We start from the raw sequence: 18,697 nt of genomic DNA on the forward strand, positions 1-18,697 counted from the left end.
TCTATCCCTATAACCACTGCCCTAAACTATAATGCTGACCTGACCCTATCCCTATAACTGACCCTATACTATAACATTGATCCTATCCCTATAACTCTGACACTATCCCTATAACACTGTCAGTGCTCCCCTGGGGCTTGCAGGTCATTATGCAGTAGCACTGACCAGTAGATAGTCAGCACCCACTTTGTTTTTTGTCTCCAGTTAAGCCCTGCCCTCCCCAGTCCAGCCACATGCACCCTATCCATGACACAGGCTGGTTAATTAGATTACTACAAATAAATGGGGTTAACAACCAGGGGAAAAAAAGCACTGCTTCATTTTATAAGATTCTCTTACATTTTAAACATGGAACCACTGGTGATGTGTGGCCTCCGCCGCTGACATTGCCGCCTCTGCATTGCACACCGCCGGCTCTCCTGCTGCCGCACACTGTTATGCAGCCGCCACAGCTGCTTCCTGTAACCACTCGCCCGGCAACTAAGTAACGCGGCGTCACACGCTGTGACGTCACCCATGCAGGCCCCACTTCCGGACTGGCGCATGCGCAGTCTGCATTTGCAGAATACAAGTGAAAAACCGGGAGAACACGGACGATTTCCGGGGCAGCGGGAGGCTCATGTAAAATACGGGAGCCTCCCGCTCAATGTGGGAGGGTAGGCAAGTCTGGTGTGTGTGTGTGTGTGTGTATGTGTGTGTATGTATGTATGAATGTATGTATGTTATATATCTCCTATATAATAGCCCAGATCTGTGACTCTGTGCCTGGGTGTATAACACTGGGCGTGGCTAGGAGCTCTCATTGGGTTAGTGGCAGGTCTATCACACCCAGTCCACAGCTGATTGGGTGAGAAACGCCCTCCCACACAGGTTACATCCAATGGGAGGCTCTGCTCTTTTTCTGCTGTGTGTTCCCAGAGCAGGATTAACAATCGGGCTGATGGAGCTGCAGCTCCAGGTCCACACCCCGAAATAGGCCCACTGCATCTGCAGCAACACACCCTCCAACACTTTACACACAAACATTGATACACATTCGAAAAGAGGGTGTGGCCACGGGTACAGTGACGTGGCCACGCCCCTTTTCCTATAGTTTCAATGGAAGTTTGGAGAGCCAAAAATCTGGACACACCATAAAAAAAGGTCCTGTACCTGCCAAAAAGGTGCAGCTGGAGGGTGTGCCACTGCATCTGCAGCAAATCTCTGCGCTGCATATAGGGGAAAAAAATCCTTTTACTGCAGCGTCCTATGTCCTGCTGCCAGTCCGCCTGTCCCCTCCACCATCAACAATCCCCACTCCATAGCCGCGGCGCAGGTGGAACAAAAGTTGCTGCAGCCACCGGCATAGATGTGTATAAAAGCGGCGCAGCGGAAGCCTTTCATAGCCCTCCCTGCGCCGCATACTCTGAGCCCCGGAGCCTCCTCTGCGTGTGATGTCACAGAAGTGCCTCCCCGCCACAGCGCGCCCAGATCCCCAGAGGCCCTGACTCCGCAACACAGCACCTGGGCTGCCGGCCTGGAAGCCCCGAGATGGATAATGTAACGGATAGAGTGGGTGGTATCGCGGAGGGTAATGTCTGGACGCTGAATCAATGTAAAAGGTGACAGTGCTGTGCAGTGCAGTGGGTGTGCAGTGTCACTGACACTGCACTGCACTCCCACCTTTTACATTGATTCAGCGAGTCAGTCAGTTCTGCCAGCCAGTCACTATTGTTAGCGCCGGTGTCCCAACGCGCCGCATTACAGGAAAGTAGACGCACTAAATAAACTACAGCTCCCAGCAGCCCTTAGTGCCGAAGCATTCCGGCCCTTAGGGCTGCTGGGAGCTGTAGTTTGAGTGCATCTTCTTCCCTGTAATGCGGCGCGTTGGGACACTGGCGCTAACAATAGTGACTGGCTGCTGTGCGAGTCTCCGGGAGAGCCACTGCCAAAGGGAGGACATCAGCTTAGCTGCTGACAGGAGGAGAAGCATTACTTGCCCCTCCCCCACTTGCAGTACCTCCGGGCCCCATCCGCATCACCCCCATCCACCACCCGCAGTGGCTCCAAACCCCCTCCCGCAGCACCCCCACACCTGCCCATCCCCCACCCACGGCACCCTCCCCTACCTGTGGCACCCCCACAACCGCTCCTCCCCCACCTGCGGTGGCTCCGGACCCCCTCCCCCACCCGCAGCACCACCTCCCCAACCCGCATCTCCCTCACAAACCGCACCTCTCCCATCCGCGATTCCCCTGCACCCCCTCTTCCATCCGCGTCTCCCCCGCCACTCCCCCAACCACAGCACCTACTAGGTCATCAGGCCCTGCATGCGCTGTTCACACCATTGAAAGGGGTTACGACCCCATAATCATCGCACGCCTTTTGTCCGTGCAATATTTAACCACTCACACAATTATGATTGGAGGTAATACTCGAAATAATAAAAATATTGCATGCCACAAGGGCGTGCACGGGTTAAGGGGGGCGTAGCCCCTTACGATGGTGTGCAGAGCGCCCGTAGGGCGCGATGTATACTTCATAACACATTGCAACATAGGCAGAACTGCTCGACATAAAAACATATTGCGCAGAGAATGGGGATTGTGTACTGCCGGCGTTTCATGAAGCCGAACAATAGGCCAAATGCTGCCATTGAGCTACAATTGCTCAGAGCGCTCGTGTGGAACAATGGAAGTACTGGGGGGGAGATAAATGGGCCTTGCTCTGGAGTTCCTGGCCAATTTGCAAACTCTACATACGAGGGAATGTGTTTAGTGACAATGAAGGAACAACACATTCACGTGCGGAGGTGTCGGCCCCTTTTCAGTGTCATGGCGGGGATCTGCGCTCCCCACGCTTTCTCATTCAAAGATCAATCAAACCAGTATAAATGGCAGGTACTTTAATACACACGACCCAGAGGTTACGGGTAATGAGTTTTGAAAGCTCCCCTGCCATAATTGCCTTTCATTTCACATTCCCTACAAATACATGGATATTTTCTTATTTTGTGTTTCATGCAAAACTGTTTTTCACCTTTTTTAAACAAACGTTCTATTTACTGTATAAATCCCCCTGCAGAGGGAAATGCCCACAATGGATGTGGTTTGAGGCACTAGGAAATGGAGCGCGGGTTGTAGGCGATTTGCAGGAATGTAGAGCAAATCATTAAATGCAAAATAAGGGATGCAGTCATAGTGTTGACTTTCTGGTGTCGACCATCATGAATGACAACAGTTATGATGTAGACATCGGCCATGTCACCATCTGCAGAGTGTCGGCATGTGAAATGTCAACACTCTGCATAGACCTGTTGAGGAGACTTGGGGTTGGACTACGGGAGGGGAGGTTGGGGTTAAGCTCTAGGGGGAGGGCTGAGGGTAAGGGTCAGAGGTCATACTTAACACTGGGAGTCAATACACCCAAATAAAGTGGTTCTGTAGCTTGATGAAGACACACATTTAATGCTGTAGACATGTACTTGAAAAATCAGGGAAATGTAATAGGATCCGAGTTTGCAGAGATCCAGGATCAGCCGAGATTGCCCGTATTGTTAAAGTGGCAATAATTTTACAAGGCAAAACCAAGCTGGAGCGTTAGGTTGGAGCCCCATTTAAGATAAACAACGAGTGATAGCAAGGCAATTGCTCATTATTAAATCTGTCCCTTGATTTGTTGTTTTTATATGGCAAGTGTGCTGACAAGTGTGTCCTTTTGTATTATAGTAGTAGACATACATTCCATGGCAATGGGCAGGGTTGTAACGCGGGTGCGCCAGGTGCCACCTTCAAGGCTGCAAGGCCAAGGGGGTTGGCACAGGTGTTGCCCTGATGGGACCCTGGAGATGTAGCTCTCACCCTTTTCCACCTGGCAATGTGGTGGGAGAGGCATCTTGCTACATAGAAAGGTGCAGGACCCCCAGCCTAAGGATGTGCCTGACACCCATCGTACGGCTTCTGCTCTGCCCATGTGCTTGATGTGTGTCGTCATGATGTCCAGTGCCAACCCAGAGCACTGCCTTCCCTCTTGCGGCACTGGGGATGAGGCATATTATGTACATATGTCAGGACATGCATGCCCAATCCATGCAGATCACACACCCACAGATTGCTAGGTCATGCCTCCTTCTTGCTGCAGAAATCAGAGTAGTCAAGCTTAAACAACTAGGACTGTTTGGAGTTGCACTATATATATATATATATATATATATATATATATATATATATATATATATATATATATATATATATATATATATATATATATATATATAACATGGGGGCGATTTGGCATGCTATTTTTAGTGTACATCGCGGGCATCACCCATATTTTGCCCCAAACTGAATTGACCCGTTCATCCTTTGTCTCACTTGTGTGTTTTCTGTGGACTCTAAAATCGGGGGGTCAAAGTTTGGGCTTCACGTTCCAGTACAGTGTGCTTGCACTGATAGACAACTGGCCCTGCTGCGGAAAGACTATTCTCACCGCTACCAGCCATTGTCGCCAGGTAGCGGGTCATGGTTCCACTACTATTGTAAAAAAAAAAAAAAAATTCTAAATCCTTCTGAAAAACATTCTGTTGCTTTGGTAAATAGTTCCTGTCTAGTTTTGGGACAATTTAATCTGTAAGCCCTAAAATCTCTTGCTCGTGCATGCGTCCCCCGTTTCAGCGGACAGAGATCGAAAACAAATTTGCCGCTACTCAGGTCATCCGAGTACTCACAGCAGCACAGAGCAGTTACAGAGTTGTGCTGACTTTGTTCTTTGTTTGAGGCAGTTAAGCTGTCCATGTTACTTTCGATCAATGGAATTGATTTAACAAGATTTCCCGGAGGCCCATGTGGTGTAGTGTACTGTACTGTACTGTAGCATTTCGTGATAAAACAAATATAATAAATGTACTGGAATATTTCAGTAAACCTTTATAACAGGCGTGCGCTTTCATCTTTTTTGCTTTAAATATGCATTGAGCTAGTACAAATGTTATTTCCACCCCTCTCTTCTGTGCCTTATAATTGCACATCACTCCTGCGTCCCTTGCATTCCGGGCCTGTCACTCACCCTTCCACTTCGTGAAGTTGTCCTTCGTACTGAATAGAGATTGATGCCTTTAAATCTCCAGGGTCTGTGCAGTTACTGAGGTCCCTCGGTTCTACCAGTCACCTTTAATTTTCCACTTGTCTCAGATAAGGCTACCTGTGGGTTTTCCAATCCTGCCACTATAAAAAATTCATGCGATGGGGTCTGCAAGTGACCAGATAGCTGAACCATTAAGATTTATCAGCCCGTACAAGCCTGCGTTCTACATTTTACACTCGTTGCTTTTCTAGATAACCAATTTCACTTTTTGTTTGAAAAGCAGAACAAGATAAAGAATGAACCAAAAGAAGAGGGCGATAAAAAGCCCAAAAAAAAAACGCAGGAAGAAAGGGAGGCGGCTGCGGCGCTTAAGGTGAAGAAGAAGGAAGAAGAGGAGCAGAAGCGCTGGCGATGGTAATGATCACCACTCGCCTCTTTCTCTTCACCAGGATATGTCCCAATAGTTTTGCGTTGGAACAGTATTTTTATATAATATCTGGAGTTTCATTTTGACTTGCCATTCTGCACTGTATTTGTAAATTCATGTATTTTGTGGACTTAATGCTCTATGAATGAGTGGAGTCGGAATTCTGGACATTACCCTTTCTCCGTTAGCAATTCTCAGTATCGGATTATATAATGCATAAGCAAGTTTCACTGACAGTCATTTTCACACAATATAATTACTGTCACATCTGGGGATCAGGTCATGTTGGGGTGATGCTATATCCTGTATAGAGCTGGACATTAGCCATAGATGGTTTAGCAACCATCGCTAGTCAGAGATCGGTGGGATGTATTCACCGTAGATGGTCAGCCACTGATGGTGTAATATCGCTGGCTGAGCCCGAGAGGGAGCTGACTGCTCTGTCCGAATGTACGTCTATTGATCATTGATGGTAGAGATGTTGAGGGTCAGGTCACCACTAATCCTGAGTCTACCTGTGGTCACGTCACGTTGGAAGTATATATTGTTACTGGACAGTAGCAGCAAAGTACTTGTGTAAATCGTGTACAAATTTATAGTCTTTTACAAATGTAACTCGCAGTATGGACTGTTTACAAAATATCTGTCCTGAGTCCCTTGACTATGACCCTCTTGTGCCTGACCTGAACACATGGAGTATATAGATGAGGGGATCGGTACCGCACGGGATGCCTAAGGTCGGTATACCAACATCGACATCCCGAGCAATGGAATGCATGGATCCCCATAGAGGGGGAATAGCCTACCCTGACGGTATACCGGCGGCGGTATGGTTCCCCAGTCAGGATCCTGGCGTTGGTATGCTGACTGTATACCTGGGCTCCTTGGCCTGGTAGCTGTTGCTGCCTCTATTCATACGACCACTGACTGCTGCAGGTGGTGCAAAGGCAATAAGCCCCAAAGGTGTGGGAGGCCCGATGCTGGTCAGTCAAACCTCGTCTTGCTTTCCAGCACATATACAGAGAAGCCTCTATTGGGACTGTGCTTCTGCGTGTGCGAATTGATCCTGCGCAGACTGTGTGTTTGCTTACCCCTTAGAAGACCAGCATAGGTTAGTGTTGGGCCATTGCTGGATTAACAACATCGATGTTACCATTGACACATAACAATCAATGCCTGGAGACAAACCAACAAATAACACCCCAGGAAAAAAAAAAGCCTCATTGATGTATTTCTCCTAAGTCCACAAGATAACAATGGATATGATGAAGTGACAGCGGATTTGCACCAATCGGTCAAAGTTTTTCGGGCCTCCCAGCATGAAACTGGCCCGTCCATATATCCCCGCCTCCTTGCACAGGCAAATCAGTTGTATTCCAAAGCTCAAGGTAGCAGCATCATAGAAAGCCCTAATCAGGCAATAAGAACACACATACACACCCTTCCGTACAAGAAGGAAGAGGTTAGTGAGTAAAAGGATCCTCAAATCAGGTGCGTCAGGGTGGGATCCCTGTGGATCCTGTGGACTTAGGAGAAATACCGTTATCAACGGTAAGTTCTTACCATAACGTATATTTTTCCGGCAGGGTCCAGAGGTTATGCTTGGGATAACAATGGGATTTCCCAAAGCAATTTAGTGGTGGGGACACTCCTGATTGGACAGGAGAATCCTTCGCCCGAATTCAGCGTCATGAGAGGCAAAGGTACCAAAGGCATAATGTCTAATGAATGTGTTAATGGAAGACCATGTGGCTGCCTTACATATCTGTTCTGCTGAAACACCATGTTGTGCTGTCCATGAAGGACCTACCTTACGAGTACAGTGAGCAGAGACATTAGCTGGAACAGGGAGATCAGCCTGAGAATATGCTTCTGAAATCATCATCCGAAGCCATCTTGCCAGTGTCTGCAATTCAGCAGGCCATATTCTCTTGTGAAATATGTAGAGAATAAAGAGAGAATCTGTCTTCTGATGGCACTGGTATGATCCATGTAGATCCTTAATACACGTACCACGTCCAGCGATGCATCTCCCGCAGAAAGGCCCGATACCTGGAAAGCCGGGACTACAATTTATTCATTAAGGTGGAATTTAGACACCACCTTCAGAAGATACCCAGATCTAGTTCGGAGAACTGCTTTATTTGGATAAAAAAATCAGAAATGGGGAATGACATGATAATGCCCCTAAATCTGATACTCTTCTAGCTGACGCCATAACCAGTAGAAATAAGAGCTTTAGCTGTCAACCATTTAAGATCTACTTTATTAAGTGGTTCAAACGAGGCAACTTGAAGGGCTTTCAGGACTAGACTTAAGTTCCACACACTGTAGGAGGAACAAAAGGAGGTTGAATGCACAGCATTCCCTGGAAAAAAAAATATGCACATCCTGTAAATTGGCAATTTTCTTTAAGAACCATACAGTCAATGCCGACACTTGCCCTCTCAAGGAAGCCAACTTCAAACCTTTATCCATTGCTGCCTGAAGGAATGCTAAGACCCTGGAAACTCTGAAAGACTTAGGGTGCATTTTCTGTTCACTGCACCAATGAATATAGGTTTGCCATATTCGGTGATAAATGCGAGCTGAGGAAGGTTTCCTTGCTCTGAGCATAGTTTGAATTACCTGTTGTGAGAATCCTCTTGACTTCAGGATAGAGGTTTCAAGAGCCACGCTGTCAAAAACAGTCGATCCAGATGTCTGTGATAACAAGGCCCTGCATCAGTAGATCTGGACGTTGAGGGAGCAGAAGTGGAACATCCATCGACATCCTCTGCAGATCTGTGTACCAATGTCATCTGGGCCAAGCCGGAGCTATTAGTATCACGGCACCTTTTCCTTGCTTTATCTTTCTCACCACCCTGGGTAATAGGGTGATTGGAGGAAACACATAAGTCAGATGAAAATCCCATCTCACTGACAAGGCATCCACAAAGACTGCTCTGGGATCCTTTGTTCTTGACCCGTATGCGAGCACTTTGTTGTTCAGCCAGGACGCCATGAGATCTATCTTTGGCAATCCCCACTTGTCTACTAGAGTCTGGAAGACCTTCGGGTGTAGAGCCCATTCGCTTGCCTGAATGGCGTGTCGACTGAGAAAGTCCGCTTCCCTGTTTAGGACTCCCAGTACGAACACTGCGGACAAGGCTGGATGAAGTTCTGCCCACTTTAGTATGTGACTTACCTCCTTCATCGCTTTCGGCTGCGAGTTCCTCCCTGATGGTTGAGGTATGCTACTGCAGTGGCTTTGTCCGAGCGGATCTGGACTGGTTTTCCCCGAAGAATGTACTTTGCCTAAATCAGTGCCATGTATATGGCCCGAAGTTCCAATATATTTATTGGCAGGCAACTTTCTTCCTTGGTCCATTGCCCCTGAAAACACAACCTTCCTGACACTGCTCCCCAGCCCTGGAGACTGGTGTCTGTCATCAGAATTTCCCAATCTGATATCCAAAAGGGTCTCTCCTTGTCCAGATGGGATGTCTGTAGCCACCAGGCTAATGACCTCCTTACTTCTATCGCAAGAAGCATGGTCTGTGTTTTTATCGTCTGATGCAACCCATTCCATTTGGCAAGAATCAGACGCTGCAGAGGCCTCGAGTGGAATTGTGCATACTCCACCATGTCGAATGTTGACACCAACAAACCCATCACGCGCATTGCTGCGTGAATGGATACCTTTTGACTGTGTAACAAGTCCGGAATCCTTGACTGAACCTTGGATATCTTGTTCAGAGGTAAAATTACTCTCTGAAGACTTGAATCCAGTACAGCCCCCAAGTGAGTCATTCGTTGTGAGCCACCTGTGGTTCTGCAGACACGTTATTGTCTGTTGCAGATGACATAAGAGCAATTCCTGCATCCGTGCCAGGATTAAAAGATCATCGAGGTATGGAAATATTCTTATCCCCTGCTGGCGGAGATAAGCTGCCATTACCACCATAATCTTGGTAAATACTCTGGGAGCTGTGGCTAACCCAAAAGGTAGGGCCTGGAACTGAAAATGCTGTTGGAGGATAGCGAACCTGAGATAGCACTAAAGGGACAGGACATGTTGGTAAGCATCCTGTATATCCAGGGATACCATATAATCCCCTGGCTCCATGGCCAAAATGATGGAATGTAACGTCTCCATGTGAAACCGAGGTACCAAATGTAAACGTTCAGTAGTTTGAGATTGAGAATGGGCCGAAATGACCCATTCGACTTCTGAACTAAAAACAGGTTGGAGTAAAAACCCTGTCCTCGTTGTGCAGGAGGAACTGGAATGACTACTCCTGAGTGGACAAATTTATGAACTGCCTCTAACAAAGCCCTGGCCTTCATCTCTACCCTACAAAAAAAAACTTTGAGGAGGGTGCTTCTTGAAGGCAAAAGCAGAACCTAGAGATACCGCTTCCTGCACCCAGGCATCTGTTGTAGACTGCTGCCAGATCTGTGCAAACTGAAGAAGTCGTCCCCCCACCGTCCCCCAGGTGGAGGCCCGCACCATCAGGCCTATGGCTTATTATCTGTTTTCCCAACCAGTCCTCTGTTAGCCCAATGCTTTTTAGTCTTACCAGACTTGTTGTATTGGGGCTTTTTTCCATCACTTTTTCCTTTAGCTTTTCCTTGAGACCGAAAAGCCGGAACTTTAGATTTGAAATTGTATGTGGATGGAAACTTGATCTTCTTGGAGTCTGCTTCTGACTCCAGAATATCTGTCAATTCTTTACCAAAAAGAATATCTCCAGAAAAGGGCAAAGATTCCAAAACCACCTTAGATTTTGAAGCCGCTTTCCACATACGTAGCCAAACTGCTCTGCGAGCAGCTATTGTTGAAGCTGATGCCCTGGAGGCAATAGTACCCATATCCAATGCTGCTTCTTCCAAGAACATTGCAGTCCGTTTTATATGAGCTATATGGGATTTTTGCTCTAGAAGCTATTGAAAAATCCCCCTCCAATGCATCAGCCCAGGCAGCCACTGCCATCCAAGCTGAAGCCATGGCTGGCCTAATGACTCCCCCAGACAGGAAAAAAATGTTTTTTAGAAAACCATCCACTCTCCTATCCATGACATTTAATGATGTTGAAGGCAAAGGTAATGTAGATTTTAGCACTAATCGAATTACATGCGTATCTACTTTAGGAGCCACCCCCCTTTTTAAACAATCCCCAGCTGGAAGAGGGTAATTGGAATTCCATTTCTTAGGAATTCTAAACTTCTTATTGGGTGTTGCCCAAGCCTCTTCCATAATTTATGTCAGCTATCTGACCACGGAGACTCAGTCTTAACTGTTTTTGGATGTTTAAACGCAGGTGCCTCTGTTTTTTAACACAGGCTCTGCTGAATCCTCTAAGGATAGAATGGCTTTCATTGCTTTAATCAACTCCGCTATATCCACTGAGCTGAGACCTTCCTCCTCCTCTTTGTATGCCGAAGTAGAATGTATTGAGCTTTCATCTTCCGATGAATCCTCATCTCAATCGTGTAGTCTGTGAGGGTGAAGATTTACTTACCACCGTCTTATCAGCTTGTTTCTTTTGAGAGGCTGCTGCTGGAAGTGATGCACCACAGGTGGGGAGCTGCATGTAAGGGTTAATACTGTAACCTATCCCTGGTACAGGAGTTGGAGGAATTATCTGTTCAGCTATACTGGACACTGCTATACTGTCTGGGCAAACACAGCCCAAGGTGGATCCATCTGCACCTGAATCTGCCTTGTATTTTTCATTAACCCCTGGTGAAAGCTAAAACAATTTGCACACAAACCATCCTGAACCAGATCCTGAGAGGATAACACAGCTTTGCAAGACAAACATGATGAGTGTTGGTGTTTCTGTGAGTGTACCTTCCTCGCCTTTGCTGCTCTTAGACATGATAAATAATCAATACTTCCACATTGTAATACACAATTTGTGACTGTAATCACTTTAAACTTCTTAAAGTGAAATACAATCCGACCCTACCCATGCACCAGCATTGAGGATCGGAATAAACAAACTGACAGAAATATAGTAAAGTCAGCAATCACACTAGCAGTCAGTCACATGTTATACATTAGTATATTAAGCAATATGAGCATATCAACTACAACTACATTTTAAGTATGTAGGAGACCATATTACTGCATCATGTTTAAACAGATCTAACATATTCAGACGCAATTGCGAAAGAAACAGTAAATGTATACAGACTCATATGCAATAGGCACTTATCTAACTATTCGTACTCAAAAGGGTAGATAGAGATTTATTGCTGTATTACCCGTACTCAGAGTGGGATACAGGGAGACTCACCTCGCTTCCAGGACCGATCAATACGTTGGTGAATGCTGAGTGGATCCAGACGCTACTAGTGTACACTGCCGCTCCGGTATTTTTATTAGACACAGACGCTCAGTGAACACAGACGCACCAGTCACACAGCCGCCTATGCTGCTACTGGGTCCCCTTCGTGTACAGCGTCTGAGACGGAAGCAGGAAACAGTTCATGGCGGGAGACTGAGGAAACTGGTCATGAACCGGCGGAAGGGGCGACCAGGAGAGCGTCTGACTCCCCACTGCTGACATCAACCCTAGGGATTGCGGCCTCATACTATTCCTGGAGCCTCTGATCCTTAAGTCCTAGCGCTGGTGTACCCGTGGTGGCAGCCGCGTCAGCGACTGTTTGGTAGTCTCCGCCCAAAACAGTGCGGCTGTGTCCGTATAGCGGAATCGATGCCTTACCTTCTCCCCGTGCTCCGGCCACAGCCTGGTAATGTCTGCTGGACCTGCTAGTATATCCAACACAGATGCCCGCCGAAACAGCCCTGTACTCGTGGGTAAGCGTTGTCGCGCCTCGGCGGAAAGTTGTTGGACCGACTTTCTAAGGTGCGTATAAGACGCTGTTTCAAAAAATCACTCAAGAAAAAATAGTAAGGCTATAAAAATAAAATAAGAAAGCTTAGGGCTGCTAAAAACCAGCAGCCCTGTGACCATGGTCCGGCTCCTGCCGCACCAAACAAAAAACTGATTTGCCTGAGCAAGGAGGCGGGGATATATGGACGGGCCCATTGCATGCTGGGAGGCCGGAAAATCTTTGACCGATTGGTACAAATCCACTGTCGCTTCATCATATCCCAATGTTATCCTGTGGATAACCTGTGGACCCTGCCGGAGAAAACATTTTTTCTTGGTGGCAATATTTTCAACCATGTCTAAAAAAAAAATAAAAAAAATACACACACACAAAACATTGACATCAGTAGGGAACATCAATGTCAGGAAAACATCAACCTCTCTACTGATGGGGGTAAAAACCCACAACAAACAGCAAAGTCTAACCATGGCGTACTATATGCTAAACATACCTCAAGAATGAACCAGCGTTGCCAGCCACTCCCTCCCCCTCCTTGTGGCAACACTGCTGATGGGAGGAGTAAATCTCTTCCCTCAGGACGATATTGTGGATCACCAGAAGTGAACCATAATATCGTCCCATCCTCTTTGGCCACATTGGATGGGATCGAAATAATTGTTTGGCAGCTTGGACCATGTGACTGGATCACATCTGCCAATGACCTGTGATCTGTGTGGGCTCGGGGCCCCAGGGTAATTTGCACGTGTGGGCCCCTTCCAATAAGTGTCAAAAGGATATAATGGTGATGTGTTTATAAAGTGTAAATACCCCCCAGCACCACAAATGTGTTGAACACGCTGTTGTGCCCCCAGTTCCCGTTATTCCAGACAGAACCCCCAGGTTACATTACGCCGCAGTTCCCCCATGTAGATATGGGGTCCCCTGGGTGATGTCCCGATTGCCCTGTTGAACCAATAGTCCAGAAGATGTTCGTACTCGCACATAAATGTTTCCTCATCCGCATTTACCGTCATGTCTGATAACGATCCTAATGTTTTGAATATTTAGGTAATTTCTGGCCAATTGTGATATTCATCTGGTTATATCGGCTGTGATATCTCAGCCAGAATTAAACTGGAAAACATACTCTATTTCCAGTGCTTCAGACTAATTTGATTGCAGAGTAACTATCGAGGATATGGCCAGCAGAAATATAGGTGTCGGGTGATTACTGCCGACGCACAGGACGACTCCTAAAACACGGCTGTGGAATGCTGCTGTAAATATCCTGTAACTGTGGCTAGGATACAGTTAATACATCTGATTCGTTCCTCTGACAAGGGCTGCACAATTTGACTTATTTCTTTGAAACATCTGTCAATTGTTTCTGGATTATAAAGCAAAAGCATTATCTCAGCTGTTCTCTAGCAAGACGAGAGATGAAAGACTTTCTGCAGATCCAATATCAGGTCTGACGAGATAGAATCAGACGGACATCATACAGATTGGGGAGGCTGTCTTAAGTTTAAATAGATTTTCTAATAGGCACAAAGACTGATTTGCCAAGCGGAAATGTAAGCTTTGCGGCATGAATCAGAGCGTTACAGGGAAACAGCGATGAGGACTTCTCTGTTAGTCTGAACAGAACTAAAAAATAGCGTTTGAGAGAGAAATTAATATTTGTACTTAAGGCGTGATTGTGTTTATTTATAAAATCCAATTACACAGCTGATTATAATAGGTTTGGAAGGGGTTTTTTTTATGGGCTAACCATCAGAGTCCTCTATATCATGTGATATAAGATTTTCTTTGAAGTGGAATTTAACAGGGGACGAAAAAACAAAACTACTAAACATTCAGTCGGAAGCATTTTTTTCATGCTCGCAAAATAGATAAATGAGTGTTTTTGATTAGTCACTGACTAATTGCAAAATATTACCCACGGGTTGCGTAATCCTTTGAAGTGGGTGCCGTGGTGACGAGGCTGAAGTTAGCTTCTTATTCGGCCAGCTTCTTATTCACTTCTTATTCAAGCTCCAGCTTCTTATTCACTTCTTATTCGAACTCCAGCTTCTTATTCAGATCATTCAGTTTCGCAAGGGTTAATGAGTCTTCTGTCACAAATTTGACACCTGAAATCAACAGAGTAGGGTCCCTTGCATGTGACCCACTTGTATTTTGCCTGGCCCAACACTGTTTTGGGCATGAAATACACTGGCAAAGTGGGCACACACACCATATTTTGCCATTTTGAATAAGTAGCTGTAGTTTTGCAAGGGTTAACTAGTCTTGGGCCACAAATTTGACACCTGAAATCAACAGAGAGTGGTCACTTGCATGTGACCCACTTGTATTTTGCCTGGCCCAACGCTGTTTTGGGCATGAAATACACTGGCAAAGTGGGCACACACACCATATTTTACCATTTTGAATAAGTAGCTGTAGTTTTGCAAGGGTTAACCAGTCTTGGGCCACAAATCTGACACCTGAAATCAACAGAGGGTGGTCACTTACATGTGACGCAGTTGTATTTTGCTTGGCCCAACGCTGTTTTGGGCATGAAATACACTGGCAAAATGGGCACACACACCATATTTTGCCATTTTGAATAAGTAGCTGTAGTTTTGCAAGGGTTAACTAGTCTTGGGCCACAAATTTGACACCTGAAATCAACAGAGAGTGGTCACTTGCATGTGACCCACTTGTATTTTGCCTGGCCCAACGCTGTTTTGGGCATGAAATACACTGGCAAAGTGGGCACACACACCATATTTTACCATTTTGAATAAGTAGCTGTAGTTTTGCAAGGGTTAACCAGTCTTGGGCCACAAATCTGACACCTGAAATCAACAGAGGGTGGTCACTTATATATGACGCAGTTGTATTTTGCTTGGCCCAATGCTGTTTTGGGCATGAAATATACTGGCAAAGTGGGCACACACACCATATTTTGCCATTTTGAATAAGTAGCTGTAGTTTAGCAAGGGTTAACTAGTCTTGGGCCACAAATTTGACCCCCAAAAACAACAGAGGGTGGTCACTTACATATGACGCAGTTGTATTTTGCTTGGCCCAACGCTGTTTTGGGCATGAAATACACTGGCAAAATGGGCACACACACCATATTTTGCCATTTTGAATAAGTAGCTGTAGTTTAGCAAGGGTTAACTAGTCTTGGGCCACAAATTTGACCCCCAAAAACAACAGAGGGTGGTCACTTACATATGACGCAGTTGTATTTTGCCTGGCCCAACGCTGTTTTGGGCATGAAATACACTGGCAAAGTGGGCACACACACCATATTTTGCCATTTTCAATAAGTAGCTGTAGTTTTGCAAGGGTTAACTAGTCTTGGGCCACAAATTTGACCCCTGAAATCAGGAGCCTATCAATACAGTCTCTACGCACAAAGCTTTTCTTAAATTCTGCAATGTAGTCTCTGCGGGCCTAGGGGGTAATTCAGACTGCAACACTGCAGCAGCAGCGATCGCCGTCTGAATTACTTTGTGGAGTGCGCAATCCGGGAGCCCAGTGAGATTCTATCAGCATCTCAGGGCTTCGATCGCCTCTGCCTGATTGACAGGCAGAGGCGGTCATGTGGTGGGAAGGGGCATGCCACCGGCTTTAGAACCACGGTCCGGACAACGGAGGCCTGTCTGGACCGTTGGGGGGTGGCCCGAGGCAGCTGCGTGGTGTTACACACAGACTCTGCGACCCGGGATGTGGCGAGTAGCGGACTGTCAGCGTGCAGGAGCTTCGTTTGCAGGGAGTTACTCATCAGGTACAAAATCATCGACACCGTGCAATGGTTTTGTACCTGTGCGAGGGGGATGGGGGGGGGGGCTAGGGCCAGTCATGCAGGGCGGACCAGCCCTGTGCTGGGCATCCACCCGCATGTCAGAGTACATGATTGTAGATGTGCTACATTTAGCACATCTGTGATTAGATCTTGTCTGGGGACTGTTTCCTCAGACATTCAGTGAATGATGCTGCCCTGTGGCAAATTCGCGCATGCACCTACGCAGTGGCGGAACAAGACCATAGTGGGCCGAGGTGCAACAAAATGCGTTGCCCCAGCCCGCCCAAGATCCAAAACGTGTGTCAAAAAATAGGGCATGGTCTCATTGAAAAGGGGTGTGGGCACACAATAGTACCACCAATTCAAATTATGCCACACAGTAGTGCAACCTCATTACATTACACTGATTTACATTACATTACACTGAACAGTAGTACTCCTTATATACATTACGCTACACAGTACTGCTCCTGAAACACGTTATGCCACACAGTATTGCTTCTTATACGCATTACGCCACATAGTAGAGCTCCTTCTACACGTTACGCCACACAGTAGTGCTCCTGAAACACGTTATGCCACACAGTACTGCTTCTTATACGCATTACGCCACATAGTAGAGCTCCTTCTACACGTTACGCCACACAGTAGTTCTTATACACATTACAACACACAGTAGTGCCTCTTATACATGTTACGCCACACAGTAGTATCTTAATATACGTTATACCACACAGTAGTATCTTAATATACGTTATACCACACAGTAGTGCTCCTGATACACGTTACTCCACCCAGTACTGTTCCTTATACATGTTACGCAACACAGTAGAGCTCCTTATACACGTTACAACACACTGTAATGGTCCTTATACACTTTACGCCACACAATAGTGCTCCTTATACACGTTACGCCACACAGTGGTGCTTCTTATAGACGTTACACCACACAGTAATACCCCTTATACAGGTTAAGCCACACAGTAGAGCTTCTTTTACACATAACGCCAATATAGTAGGCACTACGGTAAAGTTTTAGGGTTAGGCTGCTGGGGGGGAGGGGGGAGGCACTGGGGTGGTGGCTAGGGTTAGGCTGTGGGGAGGGGTAAAGGTTAAGGTTAGCTACTAGGGAAAGGTTTAGGGATTAGGGATAATGGGGAAAATACTCACCAGAACACTGCTGAGACATCGCCAATGCAATGTGATCCAGAAAAAGGCACTGCTGTCACCGGTATAAAGTACGAAACTGCTATATCACAAGGGACTGTTTGTTGACAGTTCTTTATGTCGACATAATGAATATCAATATGATAACTGTCGGCCAATTGTATCCAACTCCCACAAAAACTCAGAAGACTTCTCACTGTATAAAAATGGGACAATTCCTTTGTACAAGGATACACAAGGCCCATGGAGACAGATGTCCACACTATGCATCATGCAGCCAGCAGCAGCACATGCACCCTGGGTGACAACACATGACCCTGTGCCTGGCTGCCTTAGTGGGGTCACTCTATGCTGTGCTGTATGTTATATGTCACTGCACAGTCACCATTACTATTTGCAGAGAGACCACCACCTCCCAATCTCCGCCCCCTCAATGTAGGCTCCGCCTCTTCGAGGTCCGCGATTCTGAGTTTGCAGGATGAAATGTACAATTAGAAAAATGTATAATAAAATAAAAATAAATAAACACACAGCTGCCTTACCGCCTTTACAAGGAATGCTGCTGCACTAACTCTACAGTTTAGCCGCATGGTCACGTGATGCTCCGGCTCCGGTAGCAAAAAGAAACAGCTGGGCTGCCCGTGAATGAGAGGGGAAGATGGCCCCTTCTCCTTCTCCAGACTCCTCCACTGCATCCTCCTCCCCCTCTGGCCAGACTGCAGCTCAGCCTCATTCTGTTAAGGGGAAGCGGCGGCTTGCAGCGCGCCGGCAGGTGGCATGTAATGAGTCAGTCTCACTCATTGTAGTGCCTCCGGCTGTGGGCCCCTTCATCGTGGAGGGGCCCTGCCGGTTGCACCGCTGCAAGTTCCACCCCTGAACCTACGATAATAGCCCACCAGACCAAAGAATATCCTGAGTTGCGACATACATTTTAGCTTAGGCCATGTGAAGACTGCTTCCACCTTGCCAGGTTGAGGTTTAACTTACCCTTGGCATACAATATACCCCAGATACTTTGCCTCCACAGATATGATGGCACACTTCTCCAGGTTAGCTGTGAACCCTTGTGCCTGTAGAGACTGTAACACTGCATCCACCTTTGGAAGGTGCGACTGGAACAAACCCACTGTGGTAGAGAAGGCTGTTGTTGCTTTGGCAGCTTCCATCAGAGGAATTTGCCAGTACCCCTTCAGTAAATCTAGCGTAGTTAGATACAGGCTTATTGCTAAGTTCATAAACCCGGGGCATAGGATAGGAATCAAACCGAGGAACTTTATTTAACTTTCTGAAGTCATTACAGAATCTCAAAGCTCCAAAAAGCTTGGGCTCTAAAAAAAAATGGGATTATTCCATTCACTGTTTGACTACTCTGTGACCCCCAAGCGCCGCATCACTTCCAGTTCCCGTTTTACTGCTGC

The 18,697-nt window shown here is 46.6% G+C and overlaps 1 protein-coding gene across 5 annotated transcripts in view; it reads left to right on the forward strand.

Annotated features, from left to right (window-relative positions):
* LOC134969794 (DNA topoisomerase 1-like) overlaps positions 1–18,697 on the forward strand; it is a 202,797-nt gene that overhangs the window by 39,749 nt on the left and 144,351 nt on the right. For 3 of the 5 annotated variants that reach the window (XM_063945972.1, XM_063945969.1, XM_063945971.1), the window contains one exon: positions 5,342–5,475. The exons of 1 other annotated variant lie outside the window; for it this stretch is intronic. In XM_063945972.1, the coding sequence (XP_063802042.1) occupies positions 5,342–5,475 (134 nt within the window). The remainder of the gene's footprint in view (positions 1–5,341; positions 5,476–18,697) is intronic. One more of the 5 variants, XM_063945970.1, reaches the window with a different exon arrangement.

Source organism: Pseudophryne corroboree, chromosome 11, assembly GCF_028390025.1.
Source record: "Pseudophryne corroboree isolate aPseCor3 chromosome 11, aPseCor3.hap2, whole genome shotgun sequence".
Taxonomy (NCBI): domain Eukaryota; kingdom Metazoa; phylum Chordata; class Amphibia; order Anura; family Myobatrachidae; genus Pseudophryne; species Pseudophryne corroboree.